This window comes from Aulostomus chinensis, chromosome 21 (assembly GCF_037954235.1).
Source record: "Aulostomus chinensis isolate RoL2024-O1b breed Wild chromosome 21, RoL_Achi_v1.0, whole genome shotgun sequence".
NCBI lineage: Eukaryota > Metazoa > Chordata > Actinopteri > Syngnathiformes > Aulostomidae > Aulostomus > Aulostomus chinensis.
Genome location: NC_141340.1, coordinates 14,776,397 through 14,802,668, shown reverse-complemented (window position 1 = coordinate 14,802,668; position 26,272 = coordinate 14,776,397). Strand labels below are relative to the sequence as shown.

Sequence of the window (26,272 nt, the reverse complement as noted above, 5' to 3'; positions counted from 1 at the left end):
TTTTATTTCACGAAAATAGATCGAGGATTTAAATTCGAGAGATATATAACAAGTTCCACCACCATCAGACATGTTGTTCAATTGATTTTATTTCTTTTTCTGTATATCAAAGAAAGCATAATGGAGACCAAACACAAAAAGGCAGTTACAGGTGAGGAAAAAAATAAACTTAATCAAAAATCTAACAATTCATAACACTGCCACTATTATTGTTCAATATTCATAGGAATACCATACTCATTTTGAGCAGAGAGGTGGCATTTAAAAACAATTATGGATCAATAATAATCAAAAACAGTGATGAGTAGTAATGGTAAATTGTATAAGTAGTAGTACAGTTATAACAATAGTGATAATCAAAGTGACAATGAAACATAAGAGAATAAAAAGCAGATCTCCATAAAAACCTAGCTAGTTTGGACAGTGCAACACCGTGTCTGTGTGTGTGCGTGTGTGTATAATCCCAGTCTTGAGGTTCAAGCACTCCAGTCCAGTCTTTACAGACAAGATACAACAGGTGTACAAATTATTACTCATGAAAGGACATGGTTACCCTCCTCATTTCAAAAATCACATCAAGTGACTTTTCATGTTACGTAAAATGGCTGTGTTCGTTTGAAATGTCTGTAGCTTGTGCAAAAATAGTGGACTAGTGCAAGTGTCAAGCCGTGGGATGTCCTTTACAGTTTGCATTTGCGAACACCTCTCCTGCTCTCCGTCAACCTCAAGATTGCTTTTTGGTTTTTGAATGACAGAAAGCAAAGGGAGGATTACTTTGGAATATCAGTTATTTTTTAATATATTTCATTTACAAAAAGTTCATGTTTTAGTTTTGCATTTTGTTAAAACTATCAATACTAACATTACTATACAAATCAAATTGAAGGAAAACATCTTTAGTATGTTATGTGTCCTTCAACACAGCACCATCTCTGTAGCTCTCAGTCAAAACATTTAATGTTCCCCAATTCGCTTCTTAAAATTGAGCATCCATTAGTCCCTTAAGGATACTAGTAAAAGCCAACTTTCCCCCCCATGTTTTGGTTTCCAGATATCAGATCTCATTTCACAGCACATGCATTACCAGAATTAGTAGCTATTTCAAAACTGGAGACGAAGGGGGGCAGGAAACAGCCCATTTAAGACCTGCACTCTTTATATTGGAGTTTTGGCTTTTGACCTACTTTAAAAAAAAAAAAAAAATAAAAACCCCAAAAACTTTGTATTGTTATTGTAGAAGTAAATGAAAATGAATACACAACTTTCTGTACTGTATTCATGGCAAAGCAAATTGTAAAACCAGTCTGACCCTCCATGGGTAGATGTGGATGAAATCAATTAAAAACATACGAGGAACACCTGGGCTTGAAATTTATATACCTGGTGGTGTCTCCTCTTAAGGCGGTCATATTTCAAACATACCAACAGAAATTCTTATTTTCCAACCGTTTAGAAGAGCTGCTTTCCAAAATTAGATATACATCAGTGGGAGGGTTGACAGAATTAAAGACATTTGCCCCAAGTTTGTTGGTAATTATGTCCTTGGCCAAGAGAATGCTTACAACTTTACAGGCAGGATGTGCTATGTTCTATGAAAAGTATGACATTCAGAGACCTTCCCTGCAAAAATAGACGTAAAACCAATTGGGAACAGAGCTCTTTCTATATACCCAGGTCAGCTTCTTGCACAATATTATGCTTACACCTAAAGCATGGTTCAATAGACTAGCAAAAAAATCAATTTATTTCACAATTTATATTAAGGCATCCAACATGCATGAATGCATCTTTCCATAAAAAGACACTCACATTAGAATGCTTAAAAACATTTCAAACAATGTAAAATGTGTCAAAGTGCGGTATGCCAAGATTCTACTTTCCTCATACTCTTTTTGCCCTGTTATTTGGATTGTCATGAAAACTATAAACATGTAAATGGAAACAATTTAACAGCCCTATTCTCTCTAAAGTACCTCTTTTATATCCCAAATGAGTAGACATAACACTTCAGATCAGACTCCCATAGCAAATAAAAAAAGGTGACAGTCAATACCAGTTCCTCCTCTCATTATGGTTCAGTCCGTTCATCTTATATCCAAGCAATCTCTGCCCTAGAAGTGAAAGCATAGGAAAAACAATTCCACAGGAGCAAAGTGGGAGTTATTACTGCGAGTATTTCATCTTATCATCCCCAAAAATATTTCCGGGCCTGCTGTCAAATGGCCGCTTCCAGAGAAGATCAGTCTCTAAGGTAGGACAGTTCGAGCATGGCAAGTTGAGTGCCTTTACAAACTGCAAGAGGGTGATATAGAACCACAGGGTTAGGACCAAAAACGTTTGGGAGAAGTGTGCAAGGATTTTGGGAAAACTTGAGATGTACTCATCACTTATCATACAGCAACTGATGAGAAGTGAGAAGCGATGTGGAAATTGTTTGCTGTTGTACTTGATTCTAGGTGATCTCTATAGATTAACAGATTTCGAGTCTCCGAAGGTTGAGCAAAGGATAGCGGGTGCAAGGAGAGCCAACTTCAAAAACTAGAAGTAGTTAGTTAGTTTTTGAGGAATAGTGCTCAAATTTGTTTATTAAAATCTGAGGAGCCCAAATGGGTCCAATAGTCAGTGTGCAGACCAATCCTGATCTGAGTCTTTAACTGTTGCTGGTGGCCGCTGATGGAGGCAAATCCACAACCATCTCCCCTCCAGACACAGCACCAGAGCTGGTCACTGGAGAGGAATGAGAGACCTGCGAGCTTGGCATAACACTGCCAGAGCCTCCATTACCGGTTCCGTTCTTGTTGACAAGTGTTGTCGGCTGGCCAAAGTTAGTGGTTCTCAGGGTTGCCAGATGACGTGAGGAGAAGACATGGGCCCTTGCAGCAGCGCGGGATTCAAAGGAGACATTGCAGGCATCACAGCGGCCCGTCAGCATCTCCTTTGTAGCCGACTGGCCAACCATTGGAGAAACTGGAGAGTCGGTAACTGTCAGCTGAACAGGTTTGGGCAGGATGGGACGATTAGCTTTGAGAGCGTTGTACTGCAGGTAGCTCCCTGAACTGATGTCCACCTTCCCACCTGACAGAGGAGACTAGGAATGTGCCACAGAAGGGTGGATAGAAAGAACCAGAGAGAATAAGTTTTATGTTATATGTCATTTAAAAAAAATTAAGTTTAGATTTACAGAGAATTACTGTGTTCCTCCAGATGACTCCCATAAACAAATTTTGACACATATATGTCGTAACCAGGACAGTAACGTGCACTTTAACATTTTTTGAATCTTTACAATTGAGCAATACATCAATATTCTCTACATTTTGAGTTCAATGTCATGCCAAGTTTAAAAATGCGGAATTTAGTTCTTTTCTCAATTGGAGAGGAAAACACAATCGGGACAAATATTTTCTGTTAATATCAGAACATCAGCAAGTATATTTGTTTGACAGAGTCACACCACAATATACCAAATGTAAAAAAAAATAAAATAAAATCATATAATGCAATAAATGCGACGCACAAGTTATACAAATTGTACGAGGATTTCCCAGTGTGATACATGGCCTAGAAATTAAGCGAGAGGACGCCCCTTTTGTCTGTTCCACTGAGCAGTCGCGTGTACGTGACTTCAGTGGGGAGCTTGAACCAGTGGGGAAAATCTTGCAGGAACGATTGTTATTCCAGCATTGGAAACGATGGCTTACACCACAAAACCACATAAAAAGGGAAGAAAACTGACGACTAAGAGAGTTTGGCAACATAAGAAATAAGATGCTGTCAGTATCTCCAGAGTTCTGATAAGCAGATTGGTCGGCTCTGACCCCATCAGTACACACTTATACACACAAGTAACTCGCCAACCGGCCACCCACCCAAAGGAATAACTTCCTCCGATGTGTGTAAAACCAACACCCACAAGCAACCCTTAGGACATTTATGCCTCCTGTGAACTCCAGCAAGTGCCAAGTGGTGTCTTGTCAGCATGAGAGCGTCTCAGAAGTGAATATGACTGATTCACATCCACCGGTAAGATTTCTCTATAGTTTCATTGTCTGTAGATGACTGATGTGAGGAGAATAAATGTATGTCTCTGCGAGACTTCTTGGCCCTGCCTCTGTATGTATGTGTGTGCGTGTGTGTGTATATTTCATTCATTTGCTGCACATTTATCATTTATATATGGAGCTCATCTGAACAGCAACGTTCGGAAGGAAATCAGGAAGTGAACTAGCAATGTCTAAATAATTCCCTGATATGAATGATCTGCCTGAGAATCCAAACTCATGTTAGTGGTGAATATTAGACACTCCTCATTTGCAGCGGTAGGATGACATGCAGCTCTCAAGTTTCTCGGTAGAATCAGACAACACACAGAGACGTGTCAGGTGATGAAACACAGTCAGTTATGCACCTAGATGAATTTCCTATAATAACTAAGCTATTTTCTCTCTAAAAGTTAGGTTAATATGCTGTCAAATACGAAAAGGTTGTCATCACATCATTTATGTGCCCACCGCATGTGTACTTGCCAGCTTACCATTTTCTCTTGCTGCAGCCTCCAGCGCTTCTCCTTAGCTCTGGTGTTTTGGAACCAGATCTGCACCACCTTGAGCGGCAGGTTCAGCTCTGTGCCGATGGCCTCACACTCCAAGCCATTAGGGTGGGCACAGGTCTCATAACAGGACTGCAAGATCGACAGTTGTAGGCAAGACAAGTGGGTGCGGGGCCTGCGGCTGGAGGAGTGAGTCAGAAAGCTGCTTTCGGATGGACTCGATTTTCCTACAACTGGGGTGGATGGGCTTGCTGCTTTGGCAGAGCTATGGGTATTTGGGCTAACTGGAGCAATGCTGGGGGTCGGAGGAGGGGGGATGGTGCGAGGGGGTGTGTGAGTGGGAAGAACCAGTTGGTCCCTCGACAGGGTGTTGATCTTAATGGGGACTTTTGGAGTCCAGTAGTTGAGCCCATTCTGTTTTTGTGGCAACACTGTGGCAGGAGGCCTGTTATTGATTGGTGTTGTGGGCAGCTTGGGCACCATGCGGTTAGTTGTCCGTGGCCCAGGACCCATCTCATTCTCATGGTCTCTTTCATCATCAGTTTTTTCCTCCTCACTCTCCTCTTCTAGCTTCATCTTCTGGGTTGGTCGTGGGGCAATGGGAATGGGATCCTTGGGTGGTGCTAAAAGCACAGGGGAGTTGAGTTTGGGTGCAACTTTGACCATAGTAACATTGCTGGTGGTGGTGTCAAGCTTGGTCTTTGGCACAGCAGAGGCACTGCTGCTCAGAGGAGAGACTGTAGTTGAAGAAACAATCTCTTTGGGTTTGATAGGAACAGGGGTCATTTTTTTAACCAGAGCTGGTTTGCCCACCTCCTTTACAGGCTCGGTCTTCATAAGGGTGCGCACAATTGGTGAAGTTGTCACAAATCCAGTATTGTTTGAAACAGGCTTGTTTGAGAAAATGGGTTTGGAAAGAGGCCAAGTAAATTTGATAAGAGGTTTCCCAACTGCTGCCAGAGTCCCATCACTAATGAATCGGACCTCACCCTTGCGTTCCCTTGCCCTCATGTTCTGGAACCATATCTGAACAACCTTTTTTGGAAGATGGACCCATTCTGAGATCTGTTCAAACTCATGCTTCCCAGGGTTTGGGTCTTTGAAATAGCAGCCATACAGTATGTCAAGTTGTTCAGCTTGAATGATGGTCCGTGAACGTCGCATATCCCGATACCTTTTTCCTTTGGCCTTCCTCTGCTGTTGTTCACGCTCCCCCTCCTTGTCTTTCGGTCTCTCCTTCTCTCGCTCTCTCTCTAGTAATGTGGAATTCACTTTCTCTGCTGCCCTCATGTAAATACTAGATTTTGTCATGTTATTACAGTTGACCAGATTCAAACTGCTGTTGGAAGAGGGCATTGCCGTAACAGATTCAGGTTTTACCTGGACCACAACAAGACCTTTGGATGTCGGTCTAAGGCCAAGCCCATCCAGCAATTGTCCTTTCTGTGCCGCAACTTTATCAGCTAAAGATGAGGAAGAAGCAGATTTTGAATTGTTTTTCCCCATGCTGAGATCCAGAGCAGACTCACAGTCACCCCCATTAGGCATGTAGTGTAAAGTATGGCTATGGGAAGAGAGAGACTGAGAGAGAAGAGAGCTGGTGAAACGTGTTATGGTAGGTGGGTTTGAAAAGACGGGTACTTTGGTCCCATCTCCAACAACTGACGGAGTAAGAGAGAGGACATAGGGGCTTAAAAACTGAGTAGAAAAGGGAGTGAGAGACAGAGGAAGTGAGTGAAGAGCACCACTTGGAATCTGATCGATAGAATGGGACTGTGAACTCGGAGGATCCCCTTGGGCCTCCAACTCAAGGTCCACATCTGGGTCCTGTCTCTCTCTCTTTGCTTCTACTTCATCACGTTCAAACTCCCCCTTTCTTTTTTTCCTCTTAGACCTCTGACCCACTCCACCCTCCTCATCTTCATACTCATCCTCTGCATCCGAAAGAAAAACAGTTGTGGAGCGCAAGACTTTGCCTCCAATTGACCCTTTATCGCTATGGACTTCACGTTGTGCTTCATCTTTGGCAGGACTATCAGGACCCTCCCTCAAAGATCCAGTCTGACTTTCCTCATCTGACACAATGACCGAAGTATAGACCTCATTTTCTGAGTCAGACGTCAGACAAGAATCCCCCTGACCATCTCTTCCCAAACCTCTCTGTCTGCGCTTCCCTCTTGTACTTGACAAATCAATTGCCTGGCTACCTGAAGCTTCAGCATCATCCTCACCTTCAGCTATGATCAGTGAGTTTTCCTCATCATCAAAGTCATTGTCAGAACTTTGAGTTCCACTTCTTCCAAATCCAGTCAGGCCTTGCCGTTTTTCCAGATCTGTGGCCCTCTGCCTCTGTTTGGCATGTCGGGCTTGGCCAAGCCATTTACGCACCTCTTCTTCAGAGAGCCCTACCTCTCTGCCCAGTGCCTCACAGTCCTCGCGTGGAGGACTTGCAGCATCGGCCTCACTTCGTGACTCAAAAAAAGCCCAAAGAACCTCAGTCTGAAACTCTGACAGCACTGGAAGGTCTGGATAAATGGATGCCATTGTATTACAATGTGGCCGAGTTTGGTTGTTAGTTAAGGCATTTGTACTCGGGCTGGATTTTGGGGTCGCAAGAGAACCACAAGGGCTAGTGCCTGACTGTGACTTCTGAGGAGTAGAATCAGGGCTCAGTGTAAGGTTTAAATTCACAGGACTGAGGCTCAAGTGGCTGGCCATAGATGCAGAAGGCGAGAGGTTGTTATTGTGGAGGCTCTTTTCAGTGGCAGCTGGGGAGAGATTCAGGCTAGCTGTTTTATCAACATCCAGGTCCATCTGGTTATTTGAGCTGTCTCCATCTGTTCTCATACCTTTAAGTGCCTTCCCACTGTCTTCATTACTCTCAACCTTAACTTTACTTTCTGTATTAGAGCCTTGTGCTAATTCTCTAATGTTCTCTTCCTCACCTTTCTCTGTTTTAATATTCTCTGTAGTCCAGTTATCACCATCTTTAATCTGATCTAAGACCTTGTCTTCAACTGCCCCATCACTGTCCTGCTGGTCTTCTTCTCTGTCACTCTTCATACTCTGTTTTTGCTCCTCCAGGCAAGGCTGTATGTTTGTTGGAACTCCAGCAGAGGGCCACTGGCTCTGTAAGCTGTTAAGTCTTTGGGCTAGGAGGGCTTGCTGGGCTGTGCTGAGACCTACGAATGGCACACACTGGGTAAGGAGCTGTCCCTGCTGGTTCTCTGGATGCTGCTGGGTTTGGGCTTGGAGCCCATTCAAGATCAAGGGCATGACCATTTGCGGTTGAGGCACAAGCTGAGGTGCAGGGGCACCAGGAGCAGCACCAGGTGCAAACAGGGAGGGGAGGAGGGAGTGCGGAAGGGTGCTGGGACTAGATGTGAGGAGGGTGAGAAAGGCTGACACTGCCTGCGCTGAGGCCACAGGGGAGGTGAGGAGGGAGGGAGCCACTTGTGAAGTTTGTATCTGCTCTCCATCTCTTGCAGTGGTCATCATAAGTGTCCCAGGAGCAGCACAGTTGGTTGTAGTAACTAACTGACTGGTTCCACTTCCAGATGTGCTCACAACATTTGAAGCACTGGTGGCGCTGGCCCCACAACCCCCTGCAGCCACTGCACCACTTACAGCATTTGCAACAATGCCAGCATTTCTGCTGCGGGTCTGGTGCAAAACAGATTTCATATGGCTCTCAAGGGTGATGGAATGATTGTAAGAGACTCGACATATAGCACACTGGTAGGGTTTGTTTGATATATATGGCCGAGACAGGACAGGAACTGAGGGAGTTTGTTGATCAATTTCCACTCCTTGATTTGCAGAGCCTGTTGTCATTCTCTGTATGTGGGATGCAGAGTTGTAATGAACACTCAAGGCAGTTCTGCTGGGGAAAGTTTCCAGGCAGGCATTGCATTTGAATGACCGGGTGTTATTTTCAGCTGGCACACCATTTTTACCAGCTGACTTTTCACCACCATCTGGGATTTCTGTATTTTCAGCTGCATATTGCTGTTTGGCTCCTGTGAGTTGATTTCCCTCATCTTCTGGCTCTGGCTCAGCTTCACCTCCCTCCCGTTCCAATAATCTCTCTTCCTCCATCTCTTTGTCTCCAAGTGTCTGGGTATCGTCTGAACTAGACTGGCAGGGCTCTGAACTGGCGTTTTCAGCTGGCCTCAGTTGTAACAATTCAGCACCTAACGAAAAGGATATATGTTGAACAGATTTTTCCCCAAACATTGCTTTGGAGAAGCGGGACATAATACTACAAAATCTGCCCAAAATAGTTTACAACCTATACCAAACAGTGACAGGTTACTGAGTCATCACAAGAATGTATTTTGTCATACAGTTTTTTTGTCAATCAACAAAAATATTAATTATGCCAATCGAGCATTTTAGACGAGTTTTCAGACAAAAAAATACTTCGACCTCAAATAGGATTTGCTGCTGTCAAGGTGGTTCACTGGGGTGAAACTGATTTCATTTTATCCTGTCAGTTCCACAGACATTCTGAGCCTACATCAGGAAAAACCTTGCCATACCAACAGGTGGCAGTAGTCTTCATGCCTACTATTTTCATACCTCTTGTACTTGATTTCGTAATATAGCTACTCTAATGAGGAGTGTGTCTGATAGTAAGTGGCAAATGTCATTAATACCAGTAATAATCAGATGACATTAAACTAAAAAATAAACATATTTTCCGTGTGCCTTCTTTACAAAACTCATTTAGAGCTTTGTTCACTTCTAAATTTGCATAAACCTCCAGAACAGAAATCTGAACATATGGTTAATCCAAGTTCAAAATTCTCGTTTTATGTTGCCAAATTAGAGTCAATTAAAAAAAAAATGGAGTTGGGACTTTTGCAAAATCTCTGCCCAAATCTGAAATAAATATTCTCTGCTATTTTTTGAGAACAGGTTGTTCTTCAACTCAGTCTATGGCTGATATGCAGACAAACCCTTCGCTAAAACTTTCAGAGTAAAAATGGGGAAATAATACTGGAAAGTTTTTAAAAAACTACAGAAGGGGAGATATCTGCCTCAGAAGGGGAGAAAATGCGTTTCATTTTAAAACCTGCAAAGATAACGATCCAAAACAATTCTGTTATTGGTCTTATGTGAACAATGTACCGATTCCTAGTCCATGTAACATGGCATTCACAGCTCAGTGCGGTGGGAGACTGGTCATCTGATCTAAATCAGCCTGAATGTGAAACCAGGAGATCAATGCTACAGTTACTGTGAAGTTTGACCACGTTCTGCCCCCTCATGTAGTTTTTTTTCCATTAATTCCTTTGCAGTAGTCTAAAATAATGCAACATAAGGAAATAAACCGCTAAAATTGAAGCTTGCCATGTCCCACCTTCGTGTTCTACTTCACCAGCAAGTGAGTAACTCACTTAGATTTATCTTTCCCAGAGAATCACTGGTGTCAAGCCCTGCAAACTGAATCGGACTGTTGGTGAAACTAAAAGACATCTGAATACATCTAAGTAGGAGATAGAGAATATAATGAGCTTCTTCAACTTTGGCTGATCAAATATTCACGATTGACAACTGACAACAAAAACAATCAGAAAATGCAGATCGGGTTCTTATCAATTTCACAAATCAGTCTATGAAGGAATTCACATTTGCCCAGCTTAAAATTTTTTTATTTATTTATTTTTTTAATTGCAAGACTAATGAAAGTTGTGTACAATTTCAAATTTACTATAATTTTGATGTTGGTGATTTTTCATTTATTCATGAAGCAAACCAAAAAAAAAAAAAAAAGAAAGAAAGAAAGAACAAAGTCATTTTGACACTCACCAGCAGACTTTGGATCACCTTTGTCCTCTTCTCCTCGGGCACTATGTTTCAGAACAGCCTGTTGAAAGAAAATGAAAAAAAGAAGAAGTCAGCAAAAATAAGCCAAATTTACCTCTGTGACAGCTCCAACGGATGAGCTGTGAGTGCTGTGGAACTTTTGAGAGCCACAATATTTGAGTGTGATGTCTGTTTATTAGCTGGTCTGCCAAGTCTTTTGAAAATAATGACCTAAAGGCATAATAGCTGTCATTCATTGATTAATCCAACAATAAATTCCCCTCTGATTCTTAACACAAACATCGCTTTCAGTTCTTTGCTTAATTTCTTCAAATTTGAGGACAACAAACTGAATTTCTTTGGACCTGATAACTCCAAACAACTGCATATTCTAAATGACATCAGCGTAATATAAGTCCTACTCGCTTTGAGTAAAATTTAAATAAACCTCCACACATCATTTCATTGTTAGAGCCATTACGGAAGAATAACCTCATCATGGAAAAATAAAGCATGTGTAGATTTTCTGTAGCTACACGTAAATAACCTCTTATCCAACATGAAAATATTTCAGTCCAAGGGTTTTTGTACAAGAAAAAACATTACACCATTTGTAGCAGTAAAACAAAAACATGGCACTTCAATATTTGAGGTGATTGACAACATTTTTCTGAGTAGGACCCCATCATTGAACACAGACACGGGGAAGTGTGTTTTCTAAAGAGTTATGCTTTAAAATATGTAAATTCTTCTGATTTGACTTGTGGCTTCTCTTTGCTGAAGCAGTTTCCTGTTTTTGGTTTTCTCTATCCAAGGGCAGATATTGAATTTCACAGTTCTGTGGGTGTGTGCATGTATGTGGGGCGCCACCAAAAGTTCTAATGTATTAAAAATTTACAGTGATTTAGCAACGAACTGCTGATGTTTTTTTTGTTCTGTTGTTCTCTGGCCCTGCACCACTGTCTCTCTGACTGACATGACACCTGCCGCTGATCCCTGACTGAAACAAGCGCCCCCCACACTTTCTCATTGTTTCCAAAAAAAATTGACAGCAAAGAAAATGACTATGCGCCACTGAACATTCACAAACCCTACGAGTGGATAAAGTTTGAGTTTTACAAAAACAAAAAGGATGCAAAGCATTCAAACACTGATGAAAATACAGAATCCCAAATCTCCCGACCCACATCGCTGGGGAGAGCAAACAACATATGCAGGTTTGAGCATGAAAGGTAGCCTCAAAATATTCCTCCACACCCCAGCTTCCTCTATCACCACCACACTCCTCAAATGAACCCAAAAATATCACCTTACTGAAAAAACGTTCAGTGATGAGTTTGTTAAAAGATTCTCATTTAGCTACAAATTGAGTTACTATCAAGATGATACATGAGAAATTGTTTCGCAACAAATAGTTAGATGTAGTGCTTGTTTCCATGTTGCAATAATGTTTTATTCTTTGATTGCTCCATAGACACTTCTACCAAAGGCAGGGGACCAAACCACGGGGGTGTGTGTGTTTGTGTGTCAATCTTTCGAAACTAAAAAAAAAATAAAAAATTGTTTTGCGTCTATATTCAGCAGAAAGTCTTTAAAGGAATATTGTAATATCACTGAAAATTCAATACTTGTGTTTACATTACCAGGAAAACTGTTTTCCTCACAAACTGTGACCCATCTCTGTATCCATGTTTACTGGAAACTTCTCACCTTGCTACAATGCCGTATTTTGCCGAGTTTAATACAGGAACCCAAGCAGGTCAGGAATCAGCTCCCTAGTCTTTTGCAATTTCCATAAATAGGGTCTCAGGGAAACAAGACTTATTCTAAATCTGGCTGGATAACATATTGTCAGTGTTCGCGAGTAGCTCAAAGCTGGCTTCACTGTTGCTTTCGACCAGCCCTCAAACCAGCAGCAGGGGAAGGACACTGTTGCCTGGACCAACAGATCATTCACTAGGTTGGAGAAGAGCTTGGCCTCAATGCTGTGCTCGTCCACGATGTACATTAAATTATCTGGCAGACTGACAGAGACAAGTCACAGCGGGGCAGCAGGGTCTGACCGGACTCTCAAGAGGGACACCGACAGAACAATTGCTTACTTTCTAAAAGAGAGTCTGTACTACATGAATGATGTAAAACATTTGTGTGTGAAATCATCAGATGGAAGTCTGGAGGAGAACTGTGCTGATCTGTTCATGATGAGATTCTGATGACTTATGTGTCATGTTTTTATTATTTTGATGGTTTTAATAGACTCCAGACTAGAGATCTCAACAGTCACGACAGCTGAAAAACAAACGATGAACCCGCTGCGAGCAAAACAATTAACACTCCTATTGAGAACAGGTTGCTGCATGCCCCGTTATGACTTATTATATTCTAATCTATAACATAGAACAGTTTGTGCTGTTTTTTTTTTTGTTTTTTTGTTTGTTTTAAAAAAAGAGCAGCATCTAACAGGAGACACCAAGGCACGGCTACTGCATCAAAACTGCAACCTAATCACTCGACAACAAACAGGGTTCTAATGCTGGCTTGTCATCTGCCAGCCAGAAATAAGTTAAGTATACTGCAACTGATTTGTTTTACAATAGGGCAACAGTATTGTTTGCGATTTCGTCTAATAAAAAAGGTACACCAGTCGGCAAAAGTACATGTCTTTAATTGTTTCAACCTTGTTTTCAGTTTTTAGTAGAGGTCCTGAATTAACCGCAAATAAAGAAAACTTCTCAGAAGTGTTGGTTAAACCAACTGTACTGGTCTACACTCCTTTGTATTCTCAGAGGGTTTACGTCGGAGCTGTCACGTCATACTGCGTTACTCAGTAACAATTACATTGGCAGGTAAATGTATATAAAGTCACTGAATTTAAATCCTTGTGTTACAAAATAAACTATTTTTTTCTGAGACAAATTATGGCACTGACAATCTTTTTTTTTTTTTTTTTTAAACAATATTGCACAGGCATACTTACAATATCCAGCAGTCTGTCAACACAAGTTGGAAGTACGCTGTGTTGGTCAGTGAGGTGAAGAGACAGGGAGGCTCTGTCTGCTTGCCCTTTTTGGCACAGGGGGCACAGCCACTCTGCTGACCCATTGCTTTCACTGCTCACCCTCTCTCCAGACTCCTCCTAACAAATACAAATGCTGTTAGAGAAACTATTTGAGAAGCCACTTATATTCACCACAAATGACACAAGAAGTATTTTGATACACGAGAGATTGGATGAAGCGGACTTATTTTCGGGGAGGGATTCTGCAAGATCAGGAGGGAACTTACTCATCAAGCATTGCTGTGTTTATCAATTTGTACTTGCAACTTCAACCCAGGTAAGATGCTCACATATCCTTTAAGAGGGTAACTCTACCTGCTGTAGTCTTTCAAGTTCGTTTCAACACTTAGTAGGCAGGTTCACAACAACTTGCCTGCCATGGCCACATAAATCTGCATTGTAATACAATCGTTTACATGATACCTTTGAAATGTGAAGGAATATCCACCCAGTGTTGTGTACATTGCAGTGCTCTGCTGTGGGTTATTTCATTCGTCTTTGCCTTACGTACATGTATTCCGGAGCGAAACAGCAACGACCACAGACCGCCTAAAAATCTATATTTCTTGGCTAAATACAAGGAACACGTGGCCAGTATACTTCATCAGATTTAAGGTCATACATTAGCTCAAAAACATGGTCACTTAAATGCCAACATTCATGCCACACAGCTTTAGGCGAGCCTAAACAGTTTATTTACATTTACCACAAAGCTACGATGTATCTTTCATGTTCCAAGATGAAGTAATACAAGCTAAAAATCTACACAGCAACAATCCTCACTTCCTCGTCATGCCAATTAGCAAGCTAGCAGCGTTCTACCACCAGATAATATTTCACCAACTCTATATCTGCAAAGTAACAGTACATTATTTAACGCTCCTCGTCACGAGTTTCACAATTGAAAGCCAATATATAACTAGACACACGTCTCTCTGCTCATAGTGAGCTAATTAATGGGCAGTCTAATTAGCTATGCCGAGCAGAGATGAATCAATTAGCTAGCGAGCTAGGTTGAGCAGCCCCCCTGTAACGTCGCATTACAGAGGTGTCTCTGGAAACGCTGCTTAGCTGGTAGTTTATTGAAATTTATGCAGCTTTAGTAGCCAGACACTTCCCTGAATCTGCCAAAGACCGAGCAGGCGTCACCATAATTGTGTAGTTGGCTCTCGGTAAAGGCTGCACGGTTAATAAACAAAACGAGGTTAACAGTCGTGTCACTTTGCTAGCTAGCCTGTTAGCAGGCACATATAATTAACCGCTCCTCCAACTGTCTCCAACTGGCTGAGTCTCCACTCCCTACTAACTCTGCCTGCTCCAGGTGGGAACTGCAGCTCCAATACGCCGATTGAGTTCACTCAGTGTAGAAAATACACTCCCTTGGCTTTAGATCAAAAACCTCGGCCTCGAGTTATTTCCTTACCCCTCTGATTGTGGGCTGCCAATCGGGCATCTAGTGTTGCACCGCCCGCCGCCTGCTGCTCAACAGCGCAAATTGAGGCCTAGCCGGACTAAAGCCATTTAATTAATGAACGTGGGCTCCGCTTACAGATGTGTTAGAAAACACTCGCTCCCCTCCTCCCTCTCCGCCGAGCAGACCTCCTTTTGACGCGTCCTTGCGCTCAAATCCATACCTTTAATACTTACAGTGCAACACATGGCCATTTAAACTATCATTTTAACAGCTTCACGTCGTAATTGGCGAAGGAATTAAACGCTGAAAAGCTACTTGGGAGCGGAGTACGTGCGCCGCGGTCGCCTCGACGATGGGGGTGGTGTACAGAGAGCAGGCGAAAGAGAGGCGAGAAGCAGAAAAAGTTTGGGATTTAATGTTGGATTTCTATAAAGGATCGGATTAGTATGAGGCACAATCCGTCGTTTGCTCGATCCTCTATCAGTCGCAGGCCACTCTCCGCACTCAAATCGGTACAATTAACCGATCACGATTGGCGTTTTAATTAAGTTCGGAGCAATTAGCTAATGCGTTTTTACCTGCATGGTCGCCGCTCCAGCACGCACACACTCACACGCTTCCTCTGTGGATCCTCAGAAGTGAAAAGTTTTCTTGCCTGCCCTCCCTCTCTCTCTCTCCTGTTCTCCCCCTCCCTTCATTCGCCCTATCCCTCTCTCCTTCCCCTCTTCCCTCTAGTAAACAGACCACAGCTCCCCCCAAGGCTGATTGCTGACATTCAGAAGGGACACACGGATATCAAATCCCTTATGTAACCCCTTAAATATGAGAGATTATTAATATATGCGGAAACACTGATTACTTATTGAGCAATATTTACAAAACAGGGAAACACACATATTTCCTGGAAACTGGCAACCTAATCCTTTTTAATACATTACTCGTCGTCATTTTCACATTAAAAGTGAATAAAAAATGAGTCCCCATTCTGCCAGTTTGGATTGTCACAAAGAGTGAGACGAGTTAATTAATGATTAATAATTGAGGTATAGCAGCAAAAACCTTCAGCTATCGCTTTGCGCAAGAATTATTTTCAAAACAACAAAGGGTATTACGCATATTAACAGTCGAGTACGAGAAATAAACATAGATAGAGCAGGGGAGATTAAAACTGCACCATCTGCATGCCTCTGCGTTACTGGGACAGGAAGTGATGTTCCCGAATGCCCTAATAGGTGTCTCTAATTGCGCCTGTGCAAAATTAACTTTGCTGACGTGTAGAGGCTGCACGGATTGATCTGTCCCTCAACCTTTAACGCCGATTTATGTGGATTTGAGGACCTGGCTTTAGAAGGTGTGTGATGGTGCAGTTCGCTGCGTCCTGGTGATGACCAAACAGTTTGTTGTCCAGTTTAATGATTTGGAAATGCAGTTCATGCACGATCCTTGGCCGTAGCTCCTTTGCTAGAGGACTCCAGACTAACGATTGTTTATAGCTGAACAGGTGCGGCAACTACAGCCATTCCTTGATTTGTAGTAAAACGAACAACTGTGACTGTATTGGCATACTTCAGTTTACCCCAGGTAACAACTGTGTTACTTTATTTTGATTAAAAAAAAAGGAGGTAACAACACATATGACTGACTCAGGCTAATAAATAGGTAGATAAAGCTATCATTGCATTACTTATTTAAATATCTAGAACCTTTTGGAGCACGAGTATTTTATATAGATAGAATACAACAACTTAAGAAAACTACAGCTGAAACAGTTATAGATCAAGTTTGACTCGATAAAGTAAATGAAGCGATAAAAATGGACTTCACAAAAAAAACATCCAAAATTCTTGTAATTACTTAAAAAAAAACGAAGCACTTTTAGCATTATTACTGTTACAATACTGCATCAACAGCGTTTAAATGGTGTACAAATCAAGCTTCTACTAATTGATTTAAATGATTATAGGGTCACTAAACACTTGGAAAAGTTATTGCATTGGAAAGGGGCAATTCTCAGGCCTAGAGAAAAATAAATACAGCAGATTTCTTTGAAAGGGTTGTGAAACTGTTTCACAAATACAGGTACGGTTGTAGCATGTGGTACATTTAAGGTCAAATGAGAAAGTCAGTAATCGTTAATACGAATATTGCTGTAATAAACTCATTTTTAAATCGATTTTTTGTATCAAACCTAGCTGTTTTATCATTAATTGCATTAAAAATGTGGTATATTTTGACATAGATTTCTATGGACATTTTTTCCAGAAAGGAATGAAAATTCTGCTCATAAGGAACTATCTTATTACGATTTATACAAATTCTGTCTGTCTGTGTGTATGAATTTTAAACACAGGAGGTAAATGTTAACGACCCTGTGACCACAGCTTTTCCTGCACTCTAGAATGTATTTTATCGAAATGAAAGAGCAGTAATTAAGAACCTAAAAACTCTTCATCCACTTATCGGTTAATGGGAAGAAGAAAAAAAAACAACTTTGTGGAAAAAAAAAATTGAATTCTTGAATATTAGACGGACTCAAAGACCAACTAACTGCATTCAAATTTAATCACATTAAATCCAGATACTAAACAACATGTAGCGAGATATATGTATAGGGGTAATTTGGAAGTACTACTGATGTTGATGTTGATCTCTTTCATTTCAGATGTGCGTTGAAGTGGAGAGAAAGTTTTTATGCAATGCTGACACGCTGAAAAGACTGGAGGAGATTGGGGGTATGTGTTAAATCTGCCTTTCACGTGGGTAAATTTAGAATTGAGACATTTAGCTAATGCTGTGATCCAACTCTCCATTTAAAAAAAACAAAACTCTCTCATGGCTTTTCAAGCATTTAATAGCACTAACTGATGTTGTTTGTGCCGTAACTGCGGTGACACTGGCCATCTGTCCCTTGTTAGTAAATAACTTCAATTATTTGTATCAGCCTCTTTAGTATTTACTGGGGGGAAAGTGTGTTTTATACTGTAATTGCAAAAAAAAATCATCTATTTCTAAACATGCCTCTCTCTCTTCTTCTTTATACTCAGCAGTGTGCATTGGTCAACGCCAGTTTCACGACCAATATTTTGACACTCCACAGTTTGACCTCACTTTGAGAGACGTGTGGCTGCGTAAACGTAAAGGATGCTGGGAGCTCAAGTGTCCAATGCAAAGGGTCAAAGAGACAGAAGAGACAAGCGGGAAACAATCGAAAGCGGCTGCACTGTGTTCCCGCTACAAGGAAATAACCAATCTCCCTGATATTCGACTGAAACTGAAAGAAGTGATGAAAGATGTTCATGAGGACATGGACAGAACGCTGCAGGAAAAAAAGCCATCCACAGCAGAAAGCCGTCAGAAGCAGAGACAGACAGTTCCTGCCCAAAATGAACTTGAAACACAGGAGGATGAGTCGTGGCTGAGTGAAATGAATCTAGTTTGCTTTGCAGAGTTTACAACGGTACGGCAATCATTTGCTTTCGAGGAGGAGGGTGTGCACGTAGATCTAGACCAAGCTGACTTTGGCTACCATGTGGGAGAGATAGAAGTCCTCGTACCAGAGGGAGGAGACATGCAGGTCGCCCTCAAGAAGATCGAACGAACAGCACTGAAGCTGGGTGAGTTCAGAGCTTTTCCATTCATCACGTCACATAAAGAGCAGCACGGAAATGAGTCTTGAAACTATATACAGTGTAACCACGACTGTAGAGGTTGCCGCAGATTTTAAATGTCGTCATGCCCAAAAACTGAAGAAGCAAACGTTAGTTGTGGTGACGTTGAAGTTATTTGTCTGTGTTGTAGTTTGTTCATTGCATAACATTTGCTTTGTACTTATAACGTGTGCCTCCAAATCACTTGTGGACGATCATCATCCTGATGACGTAGACTCACAAACTTTTGTATGCCGCAGAGTTTCTTCTCTTTAGTGAAAATGTAAAGATGAATACCCACTTAGCCTTTGGTTGAGGGAATCCATGGCAATGCTAGCTTCCAGATTGGGCTAATTACCTCATCCCTGCAGCGCTCTATTCATACACTCTCGGTAGGCCTGGGTATCTAATTCTGACATGGTACAGACCAACTGCTTCAGTACTGCTGAGCATCACAAAAATGCCTCCACTTTCAAGACCAAACTTCAACACCTTTAGAGTAAATATCCAAGGTGCCACTTATATTTTATGTTGGAAATCTTTAAGTTGAAGAACGACAGACATCAAACTGAAGATTTGGAACGGAACACAACACAAATTAAATCCATCCACACTTTTAGTGAATTGGTTTACATTTTCATCTTATGAGTGTCAAAGGTGCTTAAAACTAAAACCACAGATTTGCTATCAAACGTGTCATGACATTTTTCCATTTTTTTTAAATGAAACCCAACCCTTGCGTGGTTTTCTCTAACATAACAGATTCTTTTGGTCCTCCTCACAGGTCTGACCGGAGATCAACGAGTTGAGGGGAAAATGAATGTTTACCTTAAAAAACATAACCCTGACCACCTTACCAAATTGCTGAGTATGCATGTTTTGTAAATGATATTCTACATTATCTGGGACAGAATAATAGCAATTGAGTTGTAGATCGTCATAGCTCTATTATTTGGTTTAAAAGGTCATTTGAAAGTGTGTTATGCTGAAGAGAAAATTTAATTCTGGTTATACATATTCTCACATGTTGAAGTTATTCCACCAAACCACTCTGTAATACAGTTACAACCGAAAATGACTTATTTTATTATACTTTGTTAATAACAACCCTAGCACATGATTCAAGCAAAATGACGCTGTTGCTTGGGTCGCATCTTTGGAAATGCAACATTTTGTGATTGCAGTTGGAGTAAAATAAAACTGCATGCATGAGCTTAACTCAAAGTTTTCCGACTAGAAAAGAGTCAAAGTTGCCTAAAATTGTGACATGCTGTTGGAATTTTATGTGCTTTCCATATATAATTTTATATATATATATGTGTATATATATATGTATGTATATATATATGTATGTATATATATATGTGTGTGTATATATATGTGTGTGTGTGTGTATATGTGTGTGTGTGTGTATATGTGTGTGTGTGTGTATATATATATATATGTGTGTACATATATATGTGTATATATATATGTGTGTACATATATATGTGTATATATATGTGTGTACATATATATGTGTATATATATGTGTGTGTATATATATACACACATATATATGTATATATATATATGTGTGTGTATATATATATACACACACACATATATATATATATATACACATATATATAAGGGACAATGTAAATGTAGTAACACTGAATTCAAGGAATAAAAGTTGTGTTGTGCTGTGATTTGACTTTATTGATGTATTTGTCTCAACAGCGGGTTTGTGTGAACCGCTCACTGGTGAGCTTGTCAGTCAGTGTGATGTCATCTACAGAGTTTAACTTCTATCGTAGAGCAGCATGTTCTCCATCAATGTACAGATGCATCGGGGGCATTAATTGTAGCGCCCTCAAAATCTCCGTCGGGGGTGAAGCAGGTTAGCGAGGCCATGGTTTGGTTTCGTACTGTGGTTTTGGGTCAAGTATGTCAGTGTCAGGTTGTTTTGTACAGTAATGAGCACAAAAAAATACCCAGAAAAACACGGACACTCATGATGATCTAAAATGGATAAATACAGACTACATTTTGCTTTCATTTATGGTTTCTACTTGACTTATGTCTGAAATCCTCTTTTTACTTTCGCTTCATGGTCAAATTCAGGTTGTGTATTAAACAGTTCCTTCATCTACAACATCATATATGTCTATGTCGCCGACCATTTTTGCATCGCTTTGTCCCTTTAGACTACATAACATTAAATCAGACATGTAAACTGCAAAATCTGAATAAGAATGAAGGTGTATGAAGTGAATTTGAGTCTCACTGGTATACGGAGGACGTAAAGCTTGAATTAATGTGGAGTACATTCTTCAACTTTGTTTGCTGACCCAAGAAGTCTCAACCCTGTCCCTGGGAGCGGGGGATTTAGAGCCCTCTCTCACTGGTCGGTGCATGTTCAGTGTTTACTGATGTGCAGTTTATGTGGATGATCTGGTTTTTAATCATACAACTTCCACAACGGAGCATTTGATTTACATTTCTAGGTCTGGGGATATCTCTTTCACATTATTGTTGAGAAATATTACCAGCCGAGGAAGAAAAGTGCATCCTTATCCTGACAACATTATAATAATTCAAACTTTTCTGCAAAGAATTATAAAAATATGATCTTGCACAGTATGAGCAATGATTTAACTGTCATCTTTCTTCAAAACGAAATGTTCTTTTGATGTAAGAAAAATAAGTTCTAAAGCTTTATCACCTGCGTATAGAATTTCACTTATTTCTTTAATTGTTTTAATTTAATTTATAAAATTTCCCACTGCTCACTTCGACATTTTAAAATGGCAGCACGGTTGAAAACCTAAATATATTGCATTTTAACGCTCAGCATTATGGCCTGAGAAATTAGTTGTGCAATTAATCAGCTGTTCAAATATTTCCTGATTATTTATCTGTTGCTCAACTCATCAGCTAAGTGATAAACCCTTTCTAGATATTTCATTGAAGTGCTTACTTTTTACAGCCACGGTTGCATTCTTTTTGTGCAGAATCAAGGCGACTGTCTGTTTTTATCAAATTAGACTCCCTTGCCAGTCGTTAGATTAACTGTCCGAAATCCGCCATCAAACCCAAATTTTCCCATTTTGTTTCATATCAAAGCCAAGACAGCTGGTGTTTGAGACTGTTCCATCTCAGTGAAATTAAGACAATATGATAGGACACGTTGTTGATGAGAAATAAGTCATTTTTCAACTGTCTGCCTTAAAATATGGCAAACTGAAAATGTTGGGAGAAATCCAAAGTTGTGCGTCGCTTTAATAAGAAACATGCTTGATAATAAGTAAGTAACTGATTTTCTTAAATTGAAAAAAAAAAACTTCCATCAGTATTAATATTCCTTTTGTCAATGGGACATAAATGAACAGATCAGGTTCTATTTTGTAGAATAAGTTTTTGATAAGTCACATACGGTACATGAAATTGTAAATCATACGCATGTAGTGTGCAGGGTTGGGCCTATTTGGTTAACAAAAGCACGTTGCTGTGATATTATGACTAGGGCTGCGCAATTAATTGAAATATAATCAAGAGTGTAATATCTAAGGAAGGGGCAAAATTGGTTCAAGGCAAATTTTGCGTCAAAAATACCTTTAATTTGGGCTGCGTAGCGGTGCAGTGGTCAGCACTGTCGCCTCATAGCAAGAAGGGTCTGGGTTCGAGTTTGGAATCTTTCTGTGTGGAGTCTCTATGTTCTCTCTGTGCCTGTGTGGGTTCTCTCCGGTACTCCGGACTTCCTCCGACAGTGCAAAGACGTGCACGTTGTGTAAATTGGATACTCTAAATTGACCGTAGGCGTGACTGTGAGTGTGAATGGTTGTCTGTCTCTATGTGTTGGCCCTGAGATGGACTGATGACCTGTTCAGGGTGAACTCCGCCTCTCACCCGAAGGCTTCTGAGATAGGCTCCACCCCCCACGACCCTGAACAGGATTCGCAGTAGAAAATGGATGGAATACTTTTAACTATAAATTAAACTTTGTGGTGCTGCAATGATGTCCTGTCCTGAAAATAGTACTTCACACTGCATAAAATGTCTCTGTTTGATAGATACAAAAATCCGACCATAAATAATTTAAATGGGGGTTTCATTGAGAATTGCGCAGCCTTTATTGCGACAGAAATTTTCCACTACCATTAAAAAAAAAAAAAAATAAATAAATCTTGTGCTGAAGTGGAGTGACTAGTTGAACAAAATAATAGATAAGAGAAGGGAGGAATTTAGCCTTTAGGTTTTTGTCCAGTTTTTTAGACAGAGCCTGATCTGTGATAGTTTAAGGATCCCAGAATAAAGACAAATGAAACATCCCAAATGTCACTCTAGTTGGAAAAAAAAAAGCAACTCAATTAAGTAAAATAATTCCCCTTAACAATACAGTGGAACAGACAATATGGTGCCAGCCTAACAACTATCACATGATGCATACTGACTAACAAGAAAAACTATGCTAGCCCTCAACTATTCCTGGAGTTTTATCAACATGATCTGATAATTTAATGAGAGCGATTTTTAAGAAAAGATGAGTTACCACAGTCACACACTGGTCGTCATCTCCTATTTCAGGCTGTGACCAATCAGGCGGAGGCAATGGAGGTGGTCCCTCTGTAGCTGAACCTAGCCCTGCCAGTCGTGTTTCCTCTGTATTTATACCAGTTCCTGCTGCGAGGAGCTTCGTCCGATCACCTGTGATAGGCTCACAATGAACACAATGATCTATTAATGCAGCACACAACAATGTACCGAACTGTTTAACTATCGTTAAAAGGACAACACACCGCGTGGCCTCCTGTAGATCAGTCTTGGTTGTGATTGCTGGGTTCCCACAGTCCGAGTCCGAATCACAGGAAGATTGCACTGACAAGCCACATCTGCTCTTTGTAGACACAATCCTGCTGCCCCCTTCATGAAAGGAAAACACAGCATTGTAGTCACATTCACAAAGTGTGTATTTATTACCAGTGCTAATATTTTCAACCAAGTCCATATTTACTCTTCGTTAGTTCTGCTCAGATATCTTTTTGTGGAAGCTTGTTTACAGCTGTTGTTAAAAGGGCCAAGAGTCCATCTGTTGTTGGTGTTTACAATGACAGAACTGAAGGAATCAGGAAGCTCCACTGGACGAACAGAGTTCGGTTTTGTCTGAGCTTCATCGTTTGACTTTCCTCAAAACAACGCTACTAAATTAAGCAATTTCACAGCATTTAAGTAAATAAATTGGCAGTGAATTTACACCGGAGTTTACTCATATACTGTACGGGTAACCACAAAAGTCGCTAGAACAGAAAAGATTTTAAGCCACGTACGTAACACGTCACTACACACGCGCCTGCGTCTACATTACGTATGACGTCAGATCTGCAGCTACGGTTCCACAAAACACCAAGCAGCCAGAACCCCGAGAGCGCATTGGAGTATTTAAAACGTGGTACTAACAGATTGGCATTATCACTGATATCACGAGAGACGAGCGTTTTATTACCTATATGCTTTTGGGTTGTGTGACGTCATCGGTAAGTTCGCTGCTGTAAGCAAAGACTTTGAGAAGCCGTCATCATTACACAGTGTTGCATCAAAAACCCCGTTGAGTGAGCGAAACTTCGAGCAGTAATAAAAACTGAACTTACATGTTCCAAATCTGGCGGGAGCCCGGGATAAATGGATGGCACTGCGTTTGGTTTCAGAACCAACTTCTTGGCAAACCCCATCGACCTTTGGAAGAAATTCAAAAAATTGTCATTCCTAAAATGAGCACCGCACACGCGGAGTCCCGTTGTATTGGAAGGTCTAGTTAAGCGCCATCGGTAAATAAAGTCTAGCCATCGCCGTTTGAGCGCAGGGTTCCTTGGTAAATAGTGAAATGAGGCCTTCGTGTCTGGTCTACATCCTAAAACAGCACATTCCGTCATACTGACAGCTGCTTCACCACCACACCAAAGCTCCTCTCCAACTCCTTTCTCCCAAAGTACCTTTACTGTTGAAGTTTCAAATATCCACATTGGTTGAAGCATGATTGGCCCCCTACTTTGTGATGTCACAAATATATGCACACCATCAAGGATTATTTTACAGGAGCCCCTCCTCACTCACAGCAATTTAGGTTGAAATTATACTGTAAATCTCAATTGATCGATTTAATTGTGTGAGGCCGATTGTGTTAGGGGAGGTAAACATAACAACTAAAATCAAAGAAAATATGTGGTTCCGTAACTGCATATCATATTTTGTGTGTTGTGTTTTAAAATGAAATTTCATGGATTATAAATTATTTTTAATCATAATCTTTTTGAATACATTTTCTGTTTTTTTGCATGACATTTATAAAATCCTGTAAAGTTACTACTGCTGTACTTTATTCCTTTACATACTGTACCATGTGCATTTAATGATATAGTCTGATTATAGCGTTGTCTTATTCTTTATGCAGGTAATATCGTCTTTAAAATTGTCCAAAACATGTAATCAAACATGAGATCCAACCCTTTGTAGGGTCTAAGGGCAAAAAAATGAACTTTTGGGCTCCTGGTATCTGCCTGTATGAGGTACCTGGTGCTCTCCGTCAATTATGAAACCCCTCCTCAAATAGTCTGTAAGTACCACGCAGATCCCACATTGCACTCTGTCAGTATGTCAGTACGTCAACCAGGAACTTTAACACCCCAAAATATTGTTTGCTCTAATTTGATGGAAAGGACAGGAGAGGAATATGTACAACGCGAATGTAAAGTAAGCAATAAATCACATGCTTGGACTCACTACAGCCACTCACTCACTGGGGGAGATGCTAACCACTGAAGCATTGTGATTGGCTGATGATGGTGATAACAGCAACTGCAGACTGGGGTTGGGATTCCGCCTGGGTAGATTTAATGCTCTGTGACATCGTCTGGGTTCTAGAGATCAAACAGAGATTACTTGGAATAAACAACTTGGGATAAACTACCATCAGCCAGTAGCTCTGATTGCTCTTCGGCAGTGAACATGAGCAGACTGCAGGACCCCTTGGATGTCATCAGGGGGGCTGTAACAGCGCAAAACCATTACAGCGTGCACACATTCCAACATACAGACATCAGAACACGAGGGGGTCAAACTGATTGCCGTGGCCTTCAATGTACAAATGTTGATATGCGGTTCCTTTTCTCGATATAATTGGTAGGAACTACCTTGGTTCTAACTTACTACCACTGTGTTAATGTTTTGGGAGTTTTTAATGCTCCCTTTCTGCAAAAGAAGAATTTTCACTTGAGGGAACTCAAACTGAACTAAACAGCAGTGAGATTTGTCACGTGGCTTTCAGCGTTGTAGTAGATGTGGCGCAGCAGCACAATAATCCACAGTTCTCAAATGAGTAAATCATTATAAACTAAATAACACACAGTGAACCTTGGGACCCCCCCCCCCCCCCCCCCCCGTAAACCTGCCGTGTACAACAAAGGAACTGTAGTTGATGAGATTGTTTCTGAGCTGCCTATACAAGATGAAACCCTGAGCACAGATGACACAAAGCCTGTCTGGCCAAATGCAACAGCAGGTGTCTTATTTCTGACATCTTCAAAAATGGAGAAGGTTGTCACAGAACTTTGACAGGAACCTTTGACACAAAACAAGACGTTGAAATTGAAATGATTTCAGTCAGAAAGTGATGTTGACAACCATCAAAAAAAAATTAAGCAATTCATATAAAGCTCCAATATAAAGACAGTAAGACAACACAATTCTGCCTACCCTTTTTATACCCGTCCTGTCTTTTCTAGAAAAAAAAAGGAAAAATGAAACTAAACATTTTT

At 40.8% G+C, this 26,272-nt stretch overlaps 2 protein-coding genes across 9 annotated transcripts; one reads left to right on the top strand and one right to left on the bottom strand.

The window, feature by feature from the left end:
* Positions 1 to 76: 76 nt before the first annotated feature.
* zfhx2 (zinc finger homeobox 2) lies at positions 77 to 24,441 on the bottom strand. Of its 4 annotated transcripts, XM_086192297.1 has the most exons (7): positions 24,110 to 24,441; positions 23,261 to 23,384; positions 23,014 to 23,168; positions 13,338 to 13,496; positions 10,364 to 10,421; positions 4,535 to 8,742; positions 77 to 3,088 (listed from the first exon to the last, which is right to left on the bottom strand). In XM_086192297.1, exons 1-7 carry the CDS (start codon positions 24,389 to 24,391, stop codon positions 2,651 to 2,653), a joined length of 5,424 nt encoding a protein of 1,807 aa, XP_086048423.1. In that variant the 5' UTR covers positions 24,392 to 24,441; the 3' UTR covers positions 77 to 2,650. The 4 variants fall into 4 exon arrangements, with proteins under 4 accessions (XP_086048423.1, XP_086048426.1, XP_086048425.1 ...); XM_086192300.1 differs by lacking the exons at positions 23,014 to 23,168; positions 23,261 to 23,384; positions 24,110 to 24,441 and adding an exon at positions 15,411 to 15,537; XM_086192299.1 differs by lacking the exons at positions 23,014 to 23,168; positions 23,261 to 23,384; positions 24,110 to 24,441 and adding an exon at positions 15,066 to 15,218.
* On the top strand, positions 16,042 to 19,869 carry thtpa (thiamine triphosphatase). 5 transcript variants are annotated; one of them, XM_086192305.1, is made up of 4 exons: positions 16,042 to 16,183; positions 17,495 to 17,564; positions 17,880 to 18,446; positions 19,264 to 19,869. In XM_086192305.1, the coding sequence occupies exons 2-4, from the start codon at positions 17,495 to 17,497 to the stop codon at positions 19,362 to 19,364; spliced, it is 738 nt and encodes a 245-aa protein (XP_086048431.1). In that variant the 5' UTR covers positions 16,042 to 16,183; the 3' UTR covers positions 19,365 to 19,869. The 5 variants fall into 5 exon arrangements, with proteins under 5 accessions (XP_086048431.1, XP_086048428.1, XP_086048432.1 ...); XM_086192302.1 differs by having other exon boundaries at positions 16,043 to 16,183; positions 17,877 to 18,446; positions 19,264 to 19,867; XM_086192306.1 differs by lacking the exon at positions 16,042 to 16,183 and adding an exon at positions 16,192 to 16,333.
* Positions 24,442 to 26,272: the final 1,831 nt, after the last annotated feature.

Bases quoted from the DNA above. Each gene is read 5' to 3' on its own strand.
- thtpa (XM_086192304.1), top strand. From the start codon at position 17,495: ATGTGCGTTGAAGTGGAGAGAAAGTTTTTATGCAATGCTGACACGCTG. The intron at 17,565-17,876 runs GTATGTGTTAAA...CTTTATACTCAG, and splicing joins AAGACTGGAGGAGATTGGGG to CAGTGTGCATTGGTCAACGC. The intron at 18,447-19,263 runs GTGAGTTCAGAG...TCCTCCTCACAG, and splicing joins ACGAACAGCACTGAAGCTGG to GTCTGACCGGAGATCAACGA.
- zfhx2 (XM_086192297.1), bottom strand. From the start codon at position 24,391: ATGACGGAATGTGCTGTTTTAGGATGTAGACCAGACACGAAGGCCTCA. The intron at 10,422-13,337 runs GTAAGTATGCCT...TTCTTTCAACAG, and splicing joins TTGACAGACTGCTGGATATT to GCTGTTCTGAAACATAGTGC. The intron at 8,743-10,363 runs GTGAGTGTCAAA...CCTTTTCGTTAG, and splicing joins AGGTGATCCAAAGTCTGCTG to GTGCTGAATTGTTACAACTG.